At 43.9% G+C, this 19,123-nt stretch overlaps 1 protein-coding gene across 1 annotated transcript; it reads right to left on the bottom strand.

The window, feature by feature from the left end:
• Positions 1 to 257: 257 nt before the first annotated feature.
• mpp3a (MAGUK p55 scaffold protein 3a) lies at positions 258 to 11,483 on the bottom strand (the record flags this gene model as incomplete). The annotated part of the gene is made up of 19 exons (XM_079282272.1): positions 258 to 437; positions 918 to 1,046; positions 1,296 to 1,404; positions 1,493 to 1,586; positions 1,674 to 1,754; positions 1,907 to 2,062; positions 2,738 to 2,803; positions 4,129 to 4,170; positions 5,241 to 5,261; positions 5,595 to 5,659; positions 6,863 to 7,059; positions 7,212 to 7,286; positions 8,517 to 8,602; positions 9,720 to 9,801; positions 9,936 to 10,073; positions 10,254 to 10,334; positions 10,680 to 10,757; positions 11,207 to 11,325; positions 11,447 to 11,483. The coding sequence occupies 19 exons, from the start codon at positions 11,481 to 11,483 to the stop codon at positions 258 to 260; spliced, it is 1,836 nt and encodes a 611-aa protein (XP_079138398.1).
• Between the last annotated feature and the right edge of the window lie 7,640 nt (positions 11,484 to 19,123).

Below are 19,123 nucleotides of genomic sequence, written 5' to 3'. Positions count from 1 at the left end.
ACACTTCTTTAACTACGAACTTTCATCTATCCCTTGTTTTTCAATAAATAAATCAAACCAAACCTGAATAAATATGACTTGAAGCATCAGTAAGACTAATTTCTGGGCTCCAGACAATGAGGTATTCCTCTGACACCATCCTCTCCCATTGATGGGGGGGGGGGGGGGGGGGGGGGGGGGGTATGGACCAGTGCAGGACTTGGGTGGGTTGGCGGTGAAGTTCTTCTGGAAGATGCAGGGGGGGGGGGGGGGTAAATTTAGGTCCGCACCCAGCTGAGAGGTACCCAGAAGGATTCTCGCTCCAGCCTTTCCAAGATACCTCGAAGTTCTGCACAGGCACTGACTGAGTCCTCCTTGATCAGGATCCGGTCTACCAGGTGTCCATACTGTTGATCGATCTGAGCCGCGGACTGACGCATCTCTTGGAGATCTTCGTCCTGTTGCAGAAAGCAAAACGATTTACACAGAGAGCAAGACGCATGGCACACAGGCAGAAGACCAGTTCATTTTACAAAAGCAGTTCAGTGGTGGAAGAAGTATTCAGATCCTTTACTTCAGTCAAAGTTCTAATAACACACGGTGAACATACTATTCAGATAAGCAATCAGAGAGGTATGAAGGTGCGGAACCATTTAAAGCCAATGTTATTTTTACCAATCTTTGTTTAGCTTTGTTGTTGACCTTGTTTTCAGACGTATGCCAATTTCTATCATCCTGTAAATTGTTTTGTGTGTAGATTGTGAGCAACAAAGTCAAATTCCTTGTATATGTACATACTTGACCAATTAAACTGATTCTGAATCATGTGCTCCATTTATCAGTCTATTATATTTACTGGTGCACGATGGTGACGGAATATTAAGAACTGCAAGAGATACATGTACACCATCTAAGCGGACAGAAAGTGTCGGACTCACTGTCATGCGGCCATGCTCTCCTCCTCCTGGAGAAGTTGCAGCACTGCGGCGACGTCTGCTCTCAGGAACACGAGGTTTGACAAATATTACATAGGGCTTGAACTCTGCTGTCCGCAGCCTCCTCAGGGCCTGGAGTGATGGTGGATTTGCATACAATGGAGCAAACAGAGGTCACGAATCAGACAGGATCAGAGAGGCTCAGCAGTGATGCATCAGACACTCCGCACAGTGAGCAGATCTGATGCGACTGCCTGCCCTCATCTACACTCAGCAAACTGCTGCAGGATCCTGTATCACGCAACATGATACGATTGTGTGATACATTTTGATTATCGTCATAAATTGAGATGTGCTCAGCGGTTGTAACATGACGCCTACCTCAGGCTGCACATCCACAACACACATCTTATTCTTGGCCTGGACAGAGCGGATTGCCTCGATACTTGTGCCATACTGGTTTTCCTTGTATTCCCCGTGTTCTATGAACCTGCGGAGAAACAACAAAGCAGTCACATCAGCACGGTACAAATCATACATGTTTACACAAAAGCAACACAGTGTCAGTGTGAACATACTTGTTGTTTAAAGCATCTGCATCAAATTGCTGTTTGGTAACAAAGTGGTACTCCACACCCTCCGTCTCATGAGGCTTCTTGGGTCTGGTGGTATCTGTGGAAACACAAAGGAGGACTTTACATAATGTACAGGGTAATGTTGGTTCATTGATAGGTCCAGTGTGTACAACTTATGACTCACGTGGTACAGCCACAGCGAAACGATGTGGGTTTTCAGCAATCACCCGCTGTTTGAGTTCATTGATCCGTGCTCCAAGAGATCCTTCGCAGGATCGTGTGTTCAAAAGGAGAGGGAAATAATTAACTTCACACGCATCATCGTGGGTCATCGGTAGGTTGCAACACATGCTTCGATCCACAAGGTGTCACTTTCATCACAGAGAACATTTATGCCATTCAGTGGCTCAGTCTCACCGATCAGAACCACCAGACGGGGCCTTTCATTGGGCCTCTGCTGGTAGCGGGTCACCTCTTCATAAGTCATGTAATCGTTGTCCCCAGGATCAGAACCCTCTCCGGCGGACCCTTGTCTGTCTTTGCGACTCAGCCGGAAACTCCTCCGTAGACCAGCTACAGCGAGGCCAGAGATGGGAAAGAAAGCAGGAGCAGAAAGAAAAAGATGTTCGTGAGACGACATGAGCTATAAAATGATTATCTCAATATTAAATCACATGAGAACACCATTTCACCTCCATGATGCAGATACAGTCGTTTTGCACTTAAAAACAGTTATTAGATAGCGACAGTGACCAAATGCAAAGGAATGTTTTCGAGTCAAGACCAACCGTTAATAATCATGCATTAAAAACCGTTGCAAACAGTGCACAGTGATTCAAATAGCTCACTCTTATCGGACGTTTAAATATTTGATAGTGTGAGATATTAGCTGAACTTTGAACCAATTAGACGTCATGCGTCAACTAAAAATAGGAATACATGCAGCTGATAAAGACATCAGGTAAAGCAGACTGTTTTAAGCAAACCATTCCTTAAGTTCATTTCTTTTTAAAGTGATTAAAACAGATGTCAAAGTACCAAAATAGACAATTTTCCAACAATATGGTCCAAACAAGGCATGCTGCTCTGAAAGAGGCTACAGTGCTGAGGCAGGACAGACAGGACAGCCTGGCCCTGAGAAACACCACGTCAGCAGAGAGTGACAGCACATCAGGGTCCCCCATGGCCAGGACTGTCTGTATCCCCCGTCAGTGGTGTGTACCCGAGGGAATGAGCTGGGAACTGTACCTGAGTAAAATTCCCAGGAAAACACCTGGCCACAGGAAGGCGCCACTGCTTTACACTTAGGAGAGACTATAACCGGCGTTAGAGCATCACACAACCCAGCCTCACACCTCCACACAGGGTGAACGAGCAGCAAACGTGCCTGGTTTTGAGTGTGCAATGCGTCCAACGCAGCAGGGCCCTCATGAAGGTGGGGGTGGGGGAGGGTGTTTTGGGGTTGGGGGGGGGTTGGAAAGGGGAAGCAGTGCACTGGCCACAGCACAGCAGCAGGGGCAGTTAGTTAGATGCAGGGCAGAAGGGAGGGAGGTTTACGAGGATCCAAACACTGCAAGGTGGAGGGGGGCGGGTGAAGGGGTGGAGGGGAGGGTTTTACAGCTCCAAGCAGAGTGCATGATAGAAAGCACAAATACTGTTTTAGCAAGGTATTCTGTGCTACAGGAAGAAGGTGCTGTGTTTAGATCACTCCTTGTGCTCATCATCATTCCAGCAGCTCACAGGGTGTGTGGGGAGTAAATGGGGGTCAGGTTGGGCTGAAGAAGGGCGAGGGAGGGGAGGTCAGTGGAAGGGGTTGAGAACAAAGGGGACTAATGGATTCCCTCCACTCCGATTTGAATTTAAAGCATGTTATGGCAAGAGAAAATTGGGATACGATGCAATAAGTAACCTCATTTCCCATACCTTCCTAATAATTTACAATAACGTTTCCTGGAATAACTATTATTTGGTACTAAATTTAGTACAAATTAATAACAAGTGAATTTTCATGTATTTATATTCATGCTGTGCACTTACTAAAATACTCCATGCGCTCGCATTTATTTGGAATTTATTGTGTTAAGTGTCTTTCTTTACCCTATAAGTAGCACCAAAAGACAGTTATTTTCAGGAAACTGAGAAATAATTAGAAAAAGTATGAACCAGCAAAAATTCTGTACTTTGCTTTTAATGCAATACATTCTGCGTTTGTTTTGCTTTTATAATGTGATATCTGACACCGTTACCTCTTATTACTGTATGCAGTGGACTCCCCGAAGAGGGAGATCTGTTACTGGCACCTTCAGAAGTGCGAGTCGATACTTCCTACACATATTCTTCGACAATATTTCCTTTCACGTTGGAAACAAACACTTGTACTGTATTTTTCTACTCCTGCATATGTCTCCCCTCATCCATCTTCCTCCTCTGGCATCTGTCTCTGGACCCATCGCCCACGGAAACCTTCGCCGCCTCCTTTTATCCCTCAACCCCCGGCCCCAGACAAGTCAACCCTACAACAAGCAGTCCTTTTGAACCCCAAAGCCCAGAAGCATCCAGGGAACCAGCACACAGCCAGGCTGCAGCAGGCAAAGTGCAGATCGGGAGAAGGAGGTGGAGAAAGATGTGCACGCTCTCACCTATGTACTGTCCATTGAAATAGCCCTCACAGTCACAGTCCTCTGTAGGGAGGCAAGCAGGGAAAAGAGGGGGTAAGCACAGGGTAAGAGACCTGGAAGAGTTAAGGAGTAAGGGGAGGTGGAAGAGTTATAGAGGGGGGGGGGGCCGTGGGGCGTAGGAGAGGGCAGGCGGGGCAGACAGGCAGCAGGCAGGCAGGCAGCAGGAGGCGAGAGCGGACGGGCAGCCAAGAGATATCGAAGGACCGCTGCTGGAGGTAACAGCCACTAACGAAGGCTTGATACAGAGATTTGACATTATGAGAGGAGAAGAGAGGAGAAAGATGGCTCTCCTTCATCTGGAAAGGAGCCAACTGTGAGCAGAGTCTCTGTGACACACACACACACACACACTTGTACGTACACAAGCCTCGCCTCCCCAAAGGTTCACAGCTGAGGTACAAACTGTCCCACAAACTCTTTGAAATCCGCAATTATGTTCTTCCATCTAATGTGTGACACTATGCACAGATTTTTAGAAAATTTGAATAGAAATAGAAAAAAACAGGACAAAACAACATTGCAAACAGCAGCTGAGACGGCAGAAGACTAAAAGATAAGGAGGGGACACAGAGCAAAAGATCCTGAGGATGACGCAAAAAGAGCCTGAGGATGACGCAAAACAAAAGAGGAGCTGTTGCTATCTTCAGCAAGCTCTGCTTGGTTGGGCTGAAGTCTCCAGGGATGCTGCTCTGCCTGCACATCACCGGTACACACACACACACACACACACACACACACACACACACACACACACACACACACACACACACACACACACACACACACACACACACACACACACACACACACACACACACACACACACACACACACACACACACACACACACACACACACACAAGCTAGGCAAAGAAACTCTATTCTAGTCTGGTGCACTAACAGCAGGAGGGGAGGAATTATGCTGGAAGCAGCAGAAATCCCCCCCCCCCCCTTCTACACACGCACACACATTGAGGCTTTGAGGCCTCTATGAACATTTTCCATTGTGTGCCGTGTGTGAGGATGTGACTGCGTTCTCTATATGTCATGTTTGTTTCTGCACACGTACCCACCTTTATCACATCCTTGGTCATCTGATACAGTTTGCAACAAGGAGAAACGGAGGAGAGCGTAAAAACGTTAGAGTCGGTAAAGCTAAAGGGTCGCTTCGGTGTGTAGATGGGCAGATAAAGAATGATATTTGGAAATTTATGAAACGAAGGATTTGACATTTGAAGAGATTTATTGCCGTCGTCAGTGACGTCACAGACAAAGAGGGCCCCTGCTGGGATTTAGGGGAATTAATCAGAGGGTTGGAGGAGCGCGGCGAGAGGCCGATTGATACTGGGAGATGCTGCAGGTAGTAAAAACTGTGATTGTGAAATCATGCTGAAGATGCAGTGGAATCGTGGGAAGCAGAAACTTACAGACGGGCTTTTTAGGGGATTTTGGATTCGGAAGTGTGCCCATTTTCATCCTGTAGGCCAGTCGCCTGGAGGAATGCGCAGCAAACAAAGAGCCAGAGAGGATGGAGGCAGGAGGAGAATCATCAGGTCAGAAATACACAGTAAGCAAGAGGTGAGGAGGGAACGTCAAGAGAGGTAGAACAGAATATTTAAACATGATAGAGAGAGGGACATAAAACACTCATAGACAGATTATGAGACAACGGGCCCCTGGGAACAAACTGGGCCGCCACCCCTTCTACATGAGAAGAAGACACCCAAACAGAGGGAGACACAAAACAACTACAAACAACGCGGCCTCCTTGCGGTTGCTTGAAGAGTCTTTGTGTTATTTCTGTGCCTCTCTGTGGTTGGTTTATGTCTCAACATCTTTATGTGGTCTCTGTGGGGTCGTTGCATCTCATTGTTGTCGCCTCGATCGATCTCTTCGAGGTCTTTTTATGTCTCTTTGTGGTTGTTTAAGGACTCTTCGTCTTCCTTTGTGTCTGTGGTATTTTGTGTTTCTCTGGCGTCATCTCGATCTATTTGTGATCTTTTTACGTCTCTTCATGGTCATTTTGAGGTAGTTTTGCATCTCTCCGTAGTGGTTTTAGGTCCCTTTGTAGCCGGTTGATTGACTTTATAACAATAAATATATACGGTGACTTCAAGCTCGGTGCACGGTAGGCCCTTTCCGTAATCCACAGCACATTGTGAGTAAGCAGACGTGAGCTTATACCTTTCATAGCGATGCATTTAAAAATGTTTTAACCCACAGTGCAGCAGGAACCCGCAGCATCAGCAGAAATTAAGTGTTATATCATCCTGAACATTTGTTTAACCGACAAAACGCATCGCGTAGGCTTCCCAGAGCTCAGATACCCCCTCTGCCACGCGTCGTTCTCTGTGTTGAAGCTGTGGTTATTAATCCAACAGACGCTGCAGTGTTTGGCAGCGATCTCCCGGCCAGCTGAGATCATCCTACTGACGGATTATGACACCAACAGTATCAGCATGTGCCTATTCAAGGCCGTGTTTACATTTATTTATTTTCCACTCTGCTTTGATGCTCCATCTAATCAAAGTTGACCCTTCAAAGTGGAACACACAAATGTGGATTTGACAGATTACAAATAGCTGGGTAACATAAATACGGGTGAACAGTACAGTGCTGGCGCTGAGCAGGTTCCACCACAGGTTGTTCAGAAACACGATGTGACACCCGTCCCCCCCCCCCTGGGTGCTTTTACCTCTCCTGGAACAGTTTGGATGGGATGAGTCCGGCCCGCAGGTTGCTGTCTCCCACACGCTTGGCCTGCCACCACGTGTGGTCGTCTTGGGTCACGACCTGCAGGATGTCTCCCCGCTTGAAAGGAAGTCCCGCTTCTTGGCAAGGCGTCGCCTTGTCTTCCAACGGGATGTAGTCAAACAAGGCTCTCATGTACACCTGGAGTCACAAACAAGATGTTTAGATTTCTATCATTGTAAATAAGCACGGACAAAACGTTTTAACAGTGTTTTAATCAGTGTTTTACGTCATTTAAGGAATGATACGTCTGGAATACCACAGCATGCTCAGTCTCTCACTCGTCATCTCACCTTGCTGTCCTTCAGGCGGTCCTCTTCTTTAATGGCAGGGATTATCTTTAGAGTGATGGAGCCCTGGGACTGGGACTAGATCACAAATAGACAGAGGAAGGAGAGGAGTGTGACTGCCGCCTCAAATTAAAGACAAACACTCACTTCTCTTCACTCAAAAGGCTCCCTGAGGTGGATGTTACTGGACTATCAGTGCACCCTGTTTATCAATAAATAAAAGATGGACGGAACATTTTAGCTGATGAATCACCTCTACCGTGATGCCTATAGACTTTACATCCTAAAGAGTTTGTAGTTTACCCACCACTACATGTCTGTCTGGGGCAAATACAGGGGACCCTGAATGTAATAAGCAAAACATGGCCGGAGCCTTTTCTCTCTCTTCTACGAAAGAAAAAAAATGCAAATCAACACATTTCATTCGGCTCAGTTCAAAATACTGGATCATAGCAAATAGTATAGAACTGCTGTATTAAGTTACGGTTCTTCAAAGAGATTTTTTGTTTGGTGCGAAAAGTGATTTTCTGAATATGTCCTTGACTTTGACCATTTATTTACGTTTGGATGCCTCATGGGCATCAGTGACTTGAGATTCTATTTACTATTGCAATACAGCTCTGGTTGTGAGTTGGCATAAAAAAGCAGTAGCAGGTTTCTACACGCTGATCTAAAGTATTTAAGAAAACACTTTGACTTCCAGCCTCACAGATCCTGTGACTGTGGCAGATACATCGGTGGGTTTAGACTCTTTGTAGACATTAATGGTGACGGCATAACATTCACCAGAACTATCTGAAAACAAACAATTTGGATTCAAAAAGTCATACTTCAACGGTTTGGTATAAAACTGTTTTTTTAATTTTTTTAATTGGGAATCATTGCAACCATAAATGTAAGTCTGATGTGTCCAGCAGTATATGAGATTATCCGCGGACAGACAGACGCGGACGTATGCATGATCTCCCCACAGGAGCATGTCAGATAATTACAAATATTGATTTCGTTGGAGTATACAATTGCTTAAAAGTGCAAATGAAAGAATAAATTGAAAAAAACATTTCATGATATCATGACAAAATGATTGACTGCAAAAAAGAAAAATATTCATACATTCATAATACAGTCGACAACTTGAGCACAAAACTGAGAAAATGGCATCATTCAACTGAAAATCCTGATGATTCAGGAAATACAGTTTTGTACCGAGTCTTACATTTTTTTAATGAGTATTTCTATGTTGTAAACTGTACTCTATACCAGTATTTCTCTAAACATACAGCAGAACTGTCCGTCTGTCTGTCTTACCAGCAGCTGACTGATCTCATCAGGCCTCTTCTGGATCACAGAGACTCCATTGACCTCCCTGAGTTCATCTCCTACATGGACCAATCCTGTGAGGACGAGTGGGCAAAAACATCAATGACAATCAAAGCGACTACACTGAGTCTTTGGGGTATTTGATTCACATCTTAACATCAGTTTTGTTGTCAGATCTACAGATACGAGTCGCGTCCATCATCAGCTGTGATCTCATTAGCTGCAGCCACAACAATGAAATAAAAGGCTGAGAGCAGTACGATCAATACGTTCCCCTCAGGACAGAGAAGCACATACAGCAGACACACTATTGAGTCATCATACTAACATAACGTATGTATTTACAAAGAGACCTGAAATCTCTCTACAGATTCTGTCTATACACTGAAGAGAACCTTTTCCATCACTTGATGCAACAAGACAAGCAGCATGACATGAATGATCAACGGATGCAAACACTGATTGGTTTACTTTCCCAGCATGCATGTTTCCTATGCCGACACACACACACACACACCTGCATGTGGCTGATATTCCCATGGTAACGCCCATGAAAGCATCTTTGCTGAGTATCTATCATGTGATTGATTCTCTGGGGACTTGTGGAGAGCTTTAGGTTTCAGCAAAACAACCGCACTATCCCTCTCATGTTCCTCCTCCTGCTGCTGCTGCTGCAGCATCTCTATCACTGCGGCTTTGATCTCACCCACCACAGTATCAGGTTTGATTTGTTGTTCCTTACATACATGCGTATTTGCATATTCTGTTTGTGAAACACCAATTTTCACTGGTTGCAAGAAGACAAACGCCATCAAACATCAGGAGCCTCCTGAGGCGTCCTGTAGCTCAGCTTCCTGAGGGCTGCTGTGCTACATTACTGCAAAGTCCTGGCTGTCTTCCATGCAGGAACCTTTTTTTCATGTCATCTCCGTCTTTTCTATTTCATTAACTATTCAGCAATGGCAAAAATGTCCAGAAAAAAATTGGACTCGTGACCTCATTACCGATTTATAAAAAATGGATGGCTACAGCCCTGAACGGCAGCAGTTCTATCACATTTTTAAATTGCACTACCCTTCATCTGTGTACCACCCCAAGGTTGGGTACTGCAGATACTTGTAGTCTAGTACCGTAGTCTGACGCTAGAAAGCCCAGAGTGACAAAAGAAGAAGAAGAAGAAGCACAATTTACCGCTTCGGTCAGCTGCACCTCCTCTCATGATTCGAGCCACGATCACCATCCCAGTGGCTTCATCCCGCCTGATGGTGGCTCCCTGGAGTACAGACAGTTAATACAAGATCATTCACGGACAAGAGCAAAAAGGTCTCAGTCCCATAATCTCTTCCTCTTTCATCCAGTTCTCCTGAAGGCGCTTATGTTCTTCCACTCTCATCCTTCACAACTCACCAGAGGCTCCTTGTTCTTCACCAGCCTCACAATCTTTACCGACTCTTCCTCCAGCTCATCCTCGAAGTCATCCGGCAGCGGCGGCAGCACGGGATCAAAGTTCTTCTGTGCCACGGTGTCGTGCACCGAGAGAACGGCCTGATGGGACAGAGAACAGATGTTGAGCTGACGGTCTGCGAGCTTCAGAGATGAATTTCAGCGCAAATAAAATGTCTGACAGGAAAATTGGCCAAATGGATATACACTAGTGCTTCACCTCCTCATGATTATACTATCGTAAGACCAAAAAATCCAAAACAGAAGTCGAAGGGTTTTTACCTTGAGATGTGGTGACGTCAGCAGGAGCAGCAGCTCTTTTTCCTCGGTGCTCATTGGTCCGCTCTGCAGCTCCTCTGCCACCTGCCAGTCACAAAACACGCATGAGCCCTGGCCCAGTATGAACTAATGCACGTGCATACCAGTAATGCAGGCTGCATTTTACTGGAGAAAAAAAATGCACACGGATACACAACAGAGGAAGATAAGTAGCTAAGGTCAGCAGTTTCCCCGCTGATAACTGGTGAGCAGCAGGATATGGAGTTTCATTAGAAGAGCTTCGGGATGATTCAGCACTTTGAGGACATTAAAATTCACTTTTGATACCTGCATTGCTTCTCTGTCGGAGCTAACTCATTGTTATTGACTGCTGTGCCCAAGTGGAAAAGTAATTTAGGGTGTGTGTGTGTGTCTGTGAGGTGAACTTACATCCTCTGCCAGAGAAGAGGCACTGTGGAGGACGGGTGTTGGACTCTGTCTCTCATACTGTCTCAACTTCTCGTGAATCTGTAACACAAGCACGTGTGGTAAATTAGAGACGAGGGAATGGACAGGACAGGCTGAAGGTTAGAGAGGCCTCCTGGAGTTTTCTTGTAAACAAACAAAAGTGATGCTTACATTCAGTTTTACTCATCAGAATGCATTGTGTGAATCCCTGAGGTCTAACACATCCTGCATTGTCTACATCCATGTTTACCAGCTAAGCAGCCTTCATCCCCGTAGCACCGCTACGTGCCTTGGTGCCTGAACACCATCTACAGATCAGTGTGCGTCCTCATGCAAGAGACAGACAAAACAGGGAGCAGCTCATAAAAAACCTGCTTTATAGCGCATCTGAAATTATACCACAGGCACGTTTAAAAACCACTGTTTTTTTGTGCATTGAAAAAAAGAGTTGCTCCACATGTAAAGAACTCGTAGAATCAGACTTGGATGGATTATGATCCATTCCTCACCTTCATGAGATATCCCAAACTCCGCTCACTGAAGACGTCTTTCAGGAAGACCATGTCCTCTTTGTGATTGGCATCGGGCCGCAGCTGAGAGGTCAGCAGGGCCAACGTTTCATGTAGCCCTACAGAAGGAGCGAGGGAGAAGAAAAACCAGCGTGTATATGAACGTGAACAGATGGAGCACAGCGAGCTTCAAGCAGTATGGGACACTATGTGTTGAGCATCTGTGCCAACTCATCTCACCCGCTCCTGCTGTGAGGACCGGCATGGCTTCTTTCATGGGTCAGTGAGGTGAGGAGGGGAGGAAACCTGGAAGGGGAGGGGATATTGTAATTATAATCAACATTCCATACAGATACTTTCAGTTTCCGAGAGGATATTCTCACAAATAGCACAATAATGAAGAAGGTAATGGTGTTATTTATAGCCATATATCATATCCTTGTAGGCTTCATGTTGTAAATACAAGCCGCAGTTACCACGTCTGTGAACATGTAGGTGTGTATGTGCAAGTCGGCCGGCATTATAGAGCCGTACAAGTAAGAAAAACAGCCGCTGCTGGTACTATTAATCACGCTGAGTCTCACCAGGGCCTGTGTGTTTGTGTTGGTGTGTAGCAGAGCAGGAGAACGGGATCATCTGGCACAAACAGTGTTCTATGCAATATGGTTGCCTACTCAGAAAATGATTTTTAGCTCTCCATAAAAGGAATAAATTAAATTTTTTTTGCAGTATATACTGTACAATAACTTTCTTTATACATCTATATTGATAAGCTGACAGATCTACACCGCTACAGTCGGCTGAAGTACCGCACAGACTGCTGGATTATCGCAGCCCCTACAGATCGATATCCTTGTCACTCCACTCAATATTCTCCATACTTCCTGCCACTAGAAACACAAGTCAATAACATAAACCGCAGAATCCAACATATCGCACTATGATCCGATAACAAAACAACCGGAAAATGCAGTAAAACCAAAACAACACAACAAAGCTGCAATAAAAAGAGTATTAGCATGTTTGAATGAGTTGTGTTAAACATCAACGACAAACAGTGTGGGGGTTACAAAGATGTGGAGGCACTGTTTAGAAAATAAGCTCAAGGAAGACAAAGCAGATTGAAGATTGAGTATCCTAAACACTCCATCAAGATAAGTGGCTGGAACTCGGGTGGGAATCTTCCCAGTGGGATGAGTGGGAGGAGTTCCTATACATTGCAACGTCAAGGCAAATAGTTGCGCTTATGTATTTCTATGAAATACACAGTACAGCACCCTACATTGTATTTTTAATGTTTCTATATTGCAAGATTGCAATTTTCTTCCTCCTCCGAAAGCATTTCTGAAATGTATCCTTGTGCTTGGATGGTAAATATTCAGAATATGATTAAGCGCACCGCAGACAGACGGAGACAGCAATGAGTTCATGAATAATGAACAGAGAGGATATTAGAGAGCTAGATAGAGGGATGAGGAAACGATGAGGAGGGAGGCAGCGCTGATTTTCTTCTTTGTTCTGTCAGGAGAATCAGTGGGAACGACACAAGAGAGGCTCTTTATTCTCAAGTGAGATTGGATTTTCACTATTTTTAACTCAGAGGAAAGAAACATCATTATCAATATACTGTAGTTTCACTGGTAAAGTGCTTCACTCTGCATATCAATATTCACTTTCAACTGATGGTGATTTGTGTCACCCACGACCATCTTCAGCAACAAAAACTTTAATAGTTCCTCATTTTTCTAAAAACTTTCCTCATTTATTATACTATTACTATAAGACTATTAAATCCAACTGAAGTCACATTAGTCGTCCTTATTTATAATAAAAAATATTTTTAACGTGTTTCTAAAAGTATTGTTAATATTTGTTTATTATTGTTAAAAGGAAGTAAACTGCAAATAAATCTCCATAATCGGTGTCAAATGAATCCAGTGATGGTCTGTACATCCGAAGGTACTTTGCAACCAGGAAAAACTAATAGCCAATACAACATACTTTACATGGGGCCAACATGTCAACAAATTTAGGCTCATAAAAACAACAACGTTGTAGCCCACGGCATAATTTACTTACATAATTTACTTAATTTACTCTAATCTATAGTTAAGTCTTCAAATAACTAATACACTCTTGGACTATATTGGGATAAGACATCATGATAAACACGTCCCAAAATCAAGGCTTGTAACACGACTAGAGAATCTCCCTTTGATGTGGATTTCTAATATCTTTATCGCCACCATTCTTTGCATCATCAGCTTCTTTTCTACTTCCACCAGTAATAAAACAATCAAAAGCTCGTGGTTCATTACACCTGCAGCAGCTGAGTGAGTTAAGAGTCGAGGGAGGATGACATCATCCTCTAACCTGGTGAGGTCTTCAGAGAGAGGCATTGTGGGAGCACCTCTAAGTGGCACCCATGGGGGGGGATAGGTTTAAAAGGAATAAGGGAGTGGATTGAGGTGGTCGTGAGTTTGACTCATTGAGGAACAAAAGTAAACTTAATTTATGTTTAAAGTTTTCAAATTAAAAAAATCTGCATTGATTTTCCAAAGTTGCAATTTGATGAATCTATAATAATAATAATTTTCTGTCTGTATAAAACCTCTCGTAGCAGCTTTTGCACCAAACACTGATTACATAGTGACCATTGTGCTCTCAGCCACTACCTGGACTACAAACGAACACAGTTACGTAGTTTGAGGAAACATTTCGGGAGTCAGTCATGAGACAGGAGTAGATCGCACAAACAATGCCAACGCAAAATGGATCATTAAAATCGGACAGTAACACAGCTAATGGGAGAAGATCGTTTTCTTCATTTTGGATTCTTTAGTTGACCGTTCCCATACAATTCAGCACTGAAAAGACGGTTTGTGAGGAATCACAAATGCAAATTTGTGCGCCAAAGTTCACCCAAAGTTGAAATACACGTAAAGGCTCCAGATAGATTCACAAGCAAATGCATTCACTGCTGTAACTCTGTTGAAATGAAAAGCATCGATATTACACATCAAAGTCTGTCGACAGATCGTGGGGAGTACTACTGCAGATGTAACATAAAGATACAAAGCCTTTTGTGGCTGATAAATATTAGTTTAAAAATCGAATAAATCTGGAGATGTGGAGTTCTGTACCTCTGCATCTCACTAACATCCGAATCTCTGACTAATTTGTCGCCGGCAGAGGTGAATTATGTAGTTTCCAGGTTTTAACAAGGAAGAAAAGAAAAGACAAAACCTCTGATTCTGCTGTGATGACTTTGATCTTTTGTTTTAAACTGTCCATCAAGAGTCCAATAATGTTACAGGGGTGCAATGCTGAATCTGTACCCTGAAGTGTTGCGATTATAAATGCTGGTGTGTCCGTGCCCTTGGTCCTGGTTGCTAAGTATGTTTATAGATTTAAAATATAGCTCTGGAAAACATGAAGAGTATTAACATGATCACTTTGATTTGACAGTGAGAATTTAGTCGACATATTAGAAGTATTCCATCTGTACTCCACTACATACTCCATTAGAAATATTTTAGTTTGGTGAATGACTTGAGTAAATGCTGATCCCACTGAGAATCAACACCAGCACGAGCTCAGTAGAGCAGTTTGGTTTCTGTATGCTTGACGACCGACATCTCTCTCTCTCTCACTGCCCCTTCAACGCTATGAACAGATGCCCCTGGCTCACACAGGCCTTCAGAAAGCACCATCACACATCACTGCAAAAACCCGACTACAAACATCAAAACACCAAAACGTCACTGATCCCAAAAATAGACTCAAACATGCTTTTTGCAAAAAAAAAAAAGTCATTTTCAGTTGAAATCTAGTTAAGAGCTTAGCTGCAGATCACACCAACATGATGGAGCCCCGGTGAGGTCAGAAGAAGCTGATCAGATAACAGCCTTCGTCATAAAACCTTCATCTCGACACATGCAGCTCAAATGCAGACGGATCAGCAGTTACTGCCACTGCATTGTCGACATCATCCTGTGTTAAATAAGATATCCGTAAACCACTGAACTTCTTTGTGTTGGTCATCCACATATGATTGTCTCATTCATACACAGAGAAGTATTTTGGAATCACAGCATTCAACGAACATGAACACACAACCAACAGACACCTACTTAATCCTACCCCCCCCCCCCCCTGTTCCTATTCCCTGTTTCATCTTTTGATTTGTCACACAAGCTTTTTTCTCCTGCGTTTCTCTTAAGGTCTCTTTGATGCCTCATCCAGTAAGACCTGAACCGCAAGAGCTTCTGAAGACACTACAGAGCAGCCACTGCTGTGCACCGACACCGAGCAAGTGTGTGGGTTTTCCTCTTTCCTTTAAGAATTGTGTTGGTTCGAGGATGGACAACTGATGATTCTTCTGATCATTCATTTGTGCAATTAAAAATATGCAAAATATGCAAAATAATGTCAGAAAATCATGGAAAATGTCCAACTTTAAAGATAAAATATGTATGATACAAAAACAGAGAAAATAGCAAATCTGAAACCAGAGATTATCTGACATCTTTACTTGACAAAGAACTTAAATGAGAAAGTGATTATCAAAACATCTTGATTAATTTTACAAACACAGGTACCATGTTATGCACTACGTCTGCAGTTGCCAGGGAATATCTGGCAAGATTGTGAAGTAGCTCAACCAAGTATAAAAGATATTATGTGGGTGTTAAATAATATCCAGTTTATGCAGGTGGGGTATGACGGCTGGTGTAGTGAAAGGGTTCTTAATTTCATCTGCCGGGGCCGTGTGGATGCATCAGAGCAAACATTCGGGAGTAAATGTTTTTCAGTCGTCGGTTCTGCTCCTGCTGCCACTACATTTTTTATTTCATGTAAAAATGTGACAAGTCGAGGACATACGACTTTTTTTGTATCTACAGTTTTTTGCTCCTCAAAACCTTAAAGGGAGGAGGTTTGGATGGATAAGTGTAAAGGAGGCTGCGGTTCACATCTGCTAATATATTTAACTATACAGCAAAAAATGTCTGTGTGTGCTTCACATATATACAGAACTGCTCATCTGACCTACGTTACACTTAGCGGGTGTGTTACTGGAGGTGCTTCGTTGAATTTGGTGCAATTTGGACACGCAACACATTCAATATGAACTTTGAAAAACACCGCATCAGCACTCTGTGCAGCTGTCGGCGGCTCGTTGAATGCAGGCTCTCAAACCTCCGAAAACGATGGGAGTAAATTTCCAAAATAGGCTTTATTTGGATAAACTGAACACATATTGAGCATCTCTTGACTGTTACTTAGCATGTCAGGTAAATGTTTACTTGAAGTGCAGAGTGGAAGAGAGGCCTTATTAGCACAACATATCTAAATGTACTATACGTCTGTTCAAGGGGGAGCTTTCAACAATGAGTTAAATTGTTAATAATTCATCATATATTTCTGGATAAAATATGAATCTGCTGTGTTGTCTGTTGGTTTGAAACTGGAAAGAAACAGCAGACTCCCGTGTTGACGCCTGAGGTTTCAGTGACCCGACTGATGCGGTCATTGTTCTTGGGAGGACGGTCTCGCATTGTTTGTGTGCTGAATATGCCTCAGCCCTCGATGTATATCTAAAAGATGTTTCAACACGAAATGTGCCATCTGCCGCGATTATTGTGCCGCCTGTGAGGTTGTAGGGATCATGAGGAACACCCTCGCAATCGTCATCGCTCTTTATGAGAATTCATCATCCTCAATGCTGTGAAAACGCCTTGGCATCGAGACGCTAAAACAACAAACGCTCGGTCAAACTGTTCTAAGCAGGCTGCCTTTCAGAGACTGTTTCACTTTGCCAGATGACAAGGGTCTACACTGCTCCTGTCTGAGCGACATGTTTTTACAATATGGTGGAGAACATCATTTCTGTATCAGTCACCAAACGCCGACGATTCTAACCGAGGACTGATGCCAGGAGCAGAAGGAATATTTAGGCACTGTACTGAAGCATTTCTTACTGCATGTACAGACACAACACAGGCACATTAACACACACTGGTGGACAGTATATCTACATTCAAGTCCACACACACACACACACAGTTCAGAGTGACAACATCTCGGTCAGTACAAGATCGAGCACCTTGGCTGGACTCCTCGCCAGCTCGAGATTAAACACCGCTCACACGCAGCTAATCCACTGCCCTGACAATAATGGGAAACACGAAGCATGTTTGGCCAGCATCCAACATGCCTTTTCACACACACACACACACACACACACACACACACACACCAAATGCAACAACAAAACCATCATATAATGTCAAAGGGTGTGGTCCAACAAAAACTTCTATCATCTCCAACATGGAGGTAAAACTACAGATGTTGACAGCTGACACGCTCCTGCGCTGTCACTCAAATGGTACACCCCCCCCCTCCCCGATCACCAGACACCCACCCCCTCACAGCAAAGCCCAGGCAGATGTTTATTTCCCTCTGTTTCACCTCCTCTCTGTCTTTCTTTCTATTCCTACTTCCTCCTGTCTGTAGAGCATAATGCCGGCCCTCCCTCTCCCTCTCCCTCTCTCCTCCATCTCTCCGCAGTGCTACAGCACTCTGATCTCCCTCCATACAGCGTGCCGTTAGCTGGCAGACGGAGGATGAAATGGAAAAGACACACTGAATAGCAGCGAATCAGACACCTCGTGTTCACACTGGAAACAAAGGCATTAAACAGACAAATGTGGCTAACTTACCTTCTCTTCTCTCTGTATCTCCTCCTCTCTCTCTCTCTCTCTGTGTGTTTGTGTCTCTCCTGACACACTGTTTCTCTCGCTCTGATTCCTCCTCCTCCTCCTCCTTCCTTCTTCCTTCTTCCTCCTCCTCCTCCTCTGTTCTGCTGCCGCTGAGTGTCCGCCTCTTTCCCTCTCTTTCTCCCTCACTCAGCCCCTCCCCTACCCACCCTCCTCCATGTGCATCGCTGATGCTCTCTCTGGCCACATCAGTGCATTTAGGATGCTATAGAAGAGCTGAGATTTTGTATCCTGCTGCCTATAAAATGCTGTAGCACCAGATTGTGCATCTCACGTATTAAAAACCTAGAGCAGAGATTCTCAATGGTTTTTCAGCAATGGACTCCTAAAAAAATACAACGGGCGAATAAATAAATTGAGAGGATGCATTTAAGAATAAATTGCACAACGGAAAGCGTTGGAAAAATGTGCATCTTAAAATAAACATTTTAGGAAAAATAAGAAACTTTTAAATTCAGTTCATTCAGGTGTGAAGTGGTGTTATACTCATGTCCTCTTATAAAAGGAGAAATTTGTGTGCAATGTTACAACTGTGGTTATTGAAACCACTCGTTTCAACTTCATCCGCCTCTCTGTTAACATCATTGTTGGATTAATGTGCTCTTAGATTATTTTCTGTGCCATAATCTCGGATGTGTGTCGGTACGTTTGTTAAAAAGATGTGTGCTTTGTCTCCTAGTGGCGCTTCACAGTGCGGCTTTTAATAATCGCCACGGCCTCTGAACACATGAGACATACTGGTTGTGAACTGACGTAGGAAGAATGAACATGTAAGAGAGTCTGTCTATTCTTGGTTAAAGGCTCTGGTCTCGCTGTCCACATGTCTCTTTTATGTGAACGTCATGTGGAATCACTGAATTAAAGGGCTGGAAAAGCAGCGACAGTTGAAGTAGAAGCGCTCCGTCAAAATTAAATAATTCTCAATTGTCTATCTGTTTTAGGTCCAGGTCCGGATACAACGTGAACTGAGGAACACCTATTAATGACCCCTATTCTAATGTTTATTGGAGCCCGAGCACCACTGAAGTCGGAGCGGAGGACCTATTGTTCTTCTAATGTTGATATGTATATATAGAACAGATTACATCCTCCAAAATGATCGTACAGTTGAATCAACACACCGAAACAGAGCCACAAA

This window comes from Melanostigma gelatinosum (genome assembly GCF_949748355.1).
Source record: "Melanostigma gelatinosum genome assembly, chromosome: 13".
Taxonomy (NCBI): Eukaryota; Metazoa; Chordata; class Actinopteri; order Perciformes; family Zoarcidae; genus Melanostigma; species Melanostigma gelatinosum.
This window is presented reverse-complemented; position numbering and strand designations above follow the sequence as displayed.